At 46.1% G+C, this 5,423-nt stretch overlaps 1 protein-coding gene across 1 annotated transcript; it reads left to right on the forward strand.

Moving 5' to 3' along the window:
• Positions 1 to 911: 911 nt before the first annotated feature.
• Positions 912 to 3,982, forward strand: LOC136520810 (nudix hydrolase 19, chloroplastic-like). The gene is made up of 6 exons (XM_066514463.1): positions 912 to 1,514; positions 1,630 to 1,770; positions 1,957 to 2,061; positions 2,735 to 2,834; positions 3,024 to 3,116; positions 3,437 to 3,982. Exons 1-6 carry the CDS (start codon positions 1,011 to 1,013, stop codon positions 3,700 to 3,702), a joined length of 1,209 nt encoding a protein of 402 aa, XP_066370560.1. The 5' UTR covers positions 912 to 1,010; the 3' UTR covers positions 3,703 to 3,982.
• Positions 3,983 to 5,423: the final 1,441 nt, after the last annotated feature.

Raw genomic sequence — 5,423 nt, forward strand, 5'->3', positions numbered from 1 at the left:
TTGACCATTTTGGCCCCGTTCGGTTGGCAGAATTTTGGCTGCAACTGACTGAAAACACTGTTCTGGCTGAATTATTGTGAGAGAAAAACACTGTCCCGGCTGAAAAAAGAAGCCGAACAAACCGAGGGGTAAGCCGAACGAGCAAGGTTGCCTGCACAATGATGAATTGTAACCCTTCGCCTAGAGAACTAGCAAGGTTGCCTGCACAAATAACTCAGTTGCCTAGCTTTTTTCATTAATTTGTTTTTTACTTAAAAACATTTTGAGGACAAATCAAGGTACCCTTCAATTTTCTCTTAATGAGCTCCCTTACTTGATAAAACTATTACCAAGTCTCTGACCAATTATTTAGTTCCTTGGCTCTCTTATATATATTAAACTTTTCAATTATCTTACTTTTTCTTGTGAACCCATAGTCCATTTTTTTAACCCTAAACCATCATCACAAATCCCACACATGTCGGCTAGAGCCACTTCTACGTCAAGCAGCCATTGGCTGGCATCGTCATCGTATCAACTTCCGTCGTATTTTAACCATTTTCAAACATATTATTATGGAACCACCACTAATGCTAGTGATTTACTGATCGAACCCATGGATTTAATTTCGTAGTGGCCCAAATATTTAATTTAAATTTAGATTTTGAAGTTCAATTTCTTTGAAAAGATAAAAAAAATAATTTCAAAATGGGCCTGTCGGGAGGTCGATCGTGGGCCCACAAGCGGGTGCACGATAAACGGCCTTTTTGTCCCAGTTTCAGATCTAAATGGGCTGTTAATTCCGTCGGCCCATGTACAGTTGATGATGGCCCATGGGTGCATGTTGCCACAACCCACAACCTGTCGTTCTGGCCCCACATGGCATCGACACACGCCGTCTCCGTCCAGTGATCCAAATCCAACTGGCTTGCCTTCACGGCTGCACCTACCCCTGCGGCCTTGCCGGGAAGGAAACGGCAGTGGAGCCGGCAGCTGCAGCTACCCCGAAGCCCTGCGCACCCGCCACCGCCATGGCAATCCACCTCCGCGCCCACGCCTTCGCGGCCAACCCGCTGCGTGGAGTCTCCGCCGCCACCACCGCCGTCTCGCCCTCCACGGCCGCCGAGGCCCTCCGCTCCCTCCTCGACCCCAGCTCCGCCGCCGCCGCCAATCCCCAGCCGTACCTCTCCAAGATCCTACCTTTCCGCCGGGGCCGCCCGCTCGCGCGCTCCACGGACCCTCCTCCCGCCTCCGCCGCCTCCGCAGCGCCGGCCTGGTGCCTCGCGTGGCTCCCGCCGTCCCGCGTCCCCGGGTTCGCCCCGGGGGCCTTCGTCTTCCTGGGCGCACACGTCGAGGGGGGCGGCAAGGAGGCCGCCGCGTACTGGGCGGTCGACGTCAGCGAGGGCGAGGGAGCGACGGTCGGCGGGCCGGCGGACGGGGATGGGCCGTCGGCGTTTGTGGACTTGAGGACGCTCATGGTCGCCACGGACTGGAGCGACAAGGATGCCATGGGGGAGCTCGCCATCGCAGGACATGTATGCAGGATTCTTACTTCTTCGGTTCTTGTTTAACCATTCTTGTAATTTAGCGCTGTATCTTTGAACGATGACTCGAAGAAGATGCTCGATCTGATTTCTGAATTTCGAGCAGGCTCGAGCGCTGCTCGAATGGCACAGCACGGCAAAATTTTGTGGAGCTTGTGGAGCAAAGGCTGTCCCTACTGAAGCCGGAAGGCGTAAGCAGTGCAGCAACGAGTCCTGCAAGAAGAGGATATACCCTCGAATTGATCCGGTATGATTTGTCCTCTCTTCCTCAGTTCCTCTCTTTTGTGCAGTATTTGTATATGGATTTTGGGGCTACACGTTGTGCTTCCAGCCACCATTTCTTATCCTGTACTCCGTAGAGATCTAGAGAAGTAGAGATGCTCAAACTGACAATAAGGTATTCACCCTTTTCTTTCTGCACGTGGTATTGCAGGTTGTAATCATGTTGGTCATTGATAAAGAAAATGATCGGGCGCTCTTAAGTCGCCAGTCAAGATTTGTGCCTCGCATGTGGAGTTGTCTTGCTGGTTTCATAGAGGTGTACATAACTGCTTAATGTTCTTATTAACGTTGCTATTATTCTGTGCTTCATTGAATTCTCTATTATTGTCACTTTTTTTTCTTAAACTGATTTTGGATGGGGTTAGATGGAAGGAGACACAAACATCAAGAGTAAATTTCAGTTTTCATCTTAAAAATTCAATTATTTACTGATAAGTAGTTCAAATAATGAATGCAGCATACTAGAATGTCCTGGTTAGATAAGCTCATAACAAGTTTACACTGCCATATTAATTTTGAACTGCAAGGGACAATAACCCTTCCGGCATAAAACAACTGAACTCTACATACATGAGAACTGAGTGTCTGACCTACCACACATAATGAGTGATTTTTAAATATGCAACTTTTCTCCTACAAAAAATGTTTCACTTGATTTTAACTAAGTAGCTAGTATTGGGTTCAAAAGGTTGGTCTCATTTTGAAAATGAACAGCTTCCCTTCTGTAACCATGAATTTAGTGATTTTCCTATGTACAATGATTCCTCTCCTGAAACTAAAAGAGAGCTTATTTTCCTGTTAAATATCACCAGAAGCTTATGCTTAATGTAAGCTAGTGTATTGTCTGTAGTATAGCTAACAAGATCATTGTCTTCTTTATAAAGTATAAACATTATTAGAAGCTTATACTGCATCTGTTATGTTTGTAGCCAAGAGAAAGCCTGGAAGAGGCAGTGAGACGAGAAACATGGGAGGAAACTGGCATTGAAGTTGGACAAGTCGTCTATCACAGTTCTCAACCATGGCCTGGTAATGGTCTTGTCATTTCTGAGGAAAAACAGTAGTGGAAATACTACTGGAAGATTGGAACAGTACTTTCATGTCTGTACTATTTTTATGTCCAAAATATAGGAGTATTTACACAGTGATTTAAGTGCTTTTGTTATCAGTTGCAAACTAAGTATTCTGCACTTAAACTGTCTTCTTGTATTGTATCAGTTGGACCAAATACTATGCCCTGCCAACTAATGATGGGCTTCTTTGCTTATGCTAAATCGTTGGAGATAAAAGTGGACAAGCAGGAGCTTGAAGGTAATTTTTGACACTTCATCAGGAATCCAGGGTTGTTTCTTTATTTCAACTTGCATTTCTTTAACTTCTCTTCCTGTTCCTACATAATTGTTTGGTCTGTCCTTTATCCTATGTTGTGGTTAGTCTTGCTATTATAGTTTTCTTCGTCTGCTACGACATAGTATGCTGATGTATGAGTATACTGCAACCCTTTGACAGAGCTTGTGTGCAGGTTATACACTCTAGAAATGAGGCTTAATTTGCTGATCCTTTTTAGAGAATGGATGACTAGAAAGGTTTCAATATCTATCTCAAATGCCATTCTTTTACCATGCATGTAGATGCCCAATGGCACAGCCGTGAAGACATCAAGAAAGCGTTGACATTTGCTGAATACGAGAAAACTCAGAGAACAAATGCTGCCAAGGTCAATCAGATTTGCAAGGGTGCTGAAAAAGGGCAGAGCCTCTCTGATGACTTTAAAGTTGAAAGTGGTGAGCCTGCTCCAATGTTCGTCCCAGGACCCTTCGCCATTGCTCATCACCTTATCTCGGCATGGGCTTTCGAGGGAGCACCAAAGCTGCCTAGTTCCTTCTCAAATCTATAAGCCGGGACCCTAGTGTTCAGACACATCAGATGGCAGGAACTGGATCCCTAGGTTGGGGGCTCATGGATCATCTGTGTTGTTGTGAGTGTAATTCTGATACTATTCATTGCCGGTTGTAATAAAAATCAATAGAGTACTAGGTACAGAAGATTTGCCGGAGGATTTGGCATCAACGGATATGTATATCCATTGTTTTTCTTTTACATTTTCTCTTTTTTGTATCACACGTAACATTGCAAAGATACAATGATATACAACACAAATTGTACTCATGCGTTTATACATGTATTCAGATAACTGGATTAAATAGCAGAATCTTTCCCCCTTTTTTTCCCACGTGGTTTGTTAAAGTTGTTCATGGGCAATTTTGCTGCTCTTGTTTCCTTTCCCAGGTCAATTCATCACTTAACATCACAGATTTGTTAGGAATTTAGGCAATTTCATTATCAGTTTAATCCAGAAAAATAACATCAGCAGGTTTATGACAACGTATATGTGCATATGTATATTTCTTATGAACACTACAGCATGCAGAGATGACATATTGGTGAATACAGTAAAAACACAAAGTACAGAAATCACAGAGATTAGACTGTACCCAGCGGAGGGTCCCATGCCGAGGGCATCGGAGGCTCCATTCGTACTAGTCGACATAGTGCGTTGCTCGAAGTCGCGGACCACAGTCGATGCAGGAAGATGTTCGCAGTGCAGTCCCACGAACGGATCACCAGGAAGAAGACGCCTTGACGTTCCACAGACAATCACCGGGAAGAAGATGTACGTGGACGAGCAGTCGCGGATCGCTCCCCAAAAACCTAATCGCCGCTCAACCCGTGCAGGGTTCTCAGACGGACGAGGGTTCCGGAGGCACCTGCTCTCCCGCTACTTCATGCGCGCAGAGTTACGGGACGGGGAAGCCAGTAAGCTGCTGATCTGTGGTTCTCTCGGGAGTGGTTGCCAGAAGGACTTGATCTCCGCTGACGGAGGACTCGGATATATGGGTGCGACGGGAAGGAGAGAGGCAACGAAGAATCCTAGGAGACGGAAGCGGAAAGGACGGTAACTGCCGTCATCAGTTCGCCTCCACCATCAAGGGGAGTAACTCCCATTGTTATGTGGATTAAGTGACAAAATCCACCATCAAGGGGAGTAACTCCCGTTGTTATGTGGATTAAGTGACAAAAGACTGGCCACGCCCGCCTGCCTCGGCCCGGCCCACGGCCCGGCCGGCGGCGGTGGCGGGGCGCGCGCGCGTGTGGCATGCCTTTATCCTTTTCTCAGCTTCTCAATTTAGATGAATAATTTCCAACCATATAAGCTGAGTCAGCGTTCAGTCAAAATCCCGTATGGTATTAAGCCATACAACACTTAATGTTACGTACCATAGAGTTTTATTTGATTTATTAAATATTATATGGACCCCAACCCCACAGCGATGACACCCATGTTCTTGGTGGCTGCGGGATTCAGTTTCATCAGGGTCGTAAGAGTAAATTCTTTGATTACGACTTGGTTGATTCTGTGAGGGATTGGCGTGCCGACTGGTTTTATGCCGCCAATATGATTCCTCCTCTTGCTGTTTATTCTGGTTCTGGTCCCGTGGTTAATGACCGATGGGAAAAGAATCCTCTGACGGTGGATGAGCTCCAGGCGATCAAGCCGTTTCTTGAGAGGATATGTGCTCTGAAACAGGGAAGGCTTGACCGGCTTCGGGATCGTTT

This window comes from Miscanthus floridulus, chromosome 18 (genome assembly GCF_019320115.1).
Source record: "Miscanthus floridulus cultivar M001 chromosome 18, ASM1932011v1, whole genome shotgun sequence".
NCBI classification, from domain to species: domain Eukaryota; kingdom Viridiplantae; phylum Streptophyta; class Magnoliopsida; order Poales; family Poaceae; genus Miscanthus; species Miscanthus floridulus.

Excerpts from the sequence above, each read along its gene's own strand:
- LOC136520810 (XM_066514463.1), top strand. The coding sequence starts at position 1,011 with ATGGCAATCCACCTCCGCGCCCACGCCTTCGCGGCCAACCCGCTGCGT. Across the intron at positions 2,062-2,734 it reads GTCTTGCTGGTTTCATAGAG|CCAAGAGAAAGCCTGGAAGA; the intron begins GTGTACATAACT and ends TTATGTTTGTAG. Across the intron at positions 3,117-3,436 it reads GGACAAGCAGGAGCTTGAAG|ATGCCCAATGGCACAGCCGT; the intron begins GTAATTTTTGAC and ends CCATGCATGTAG.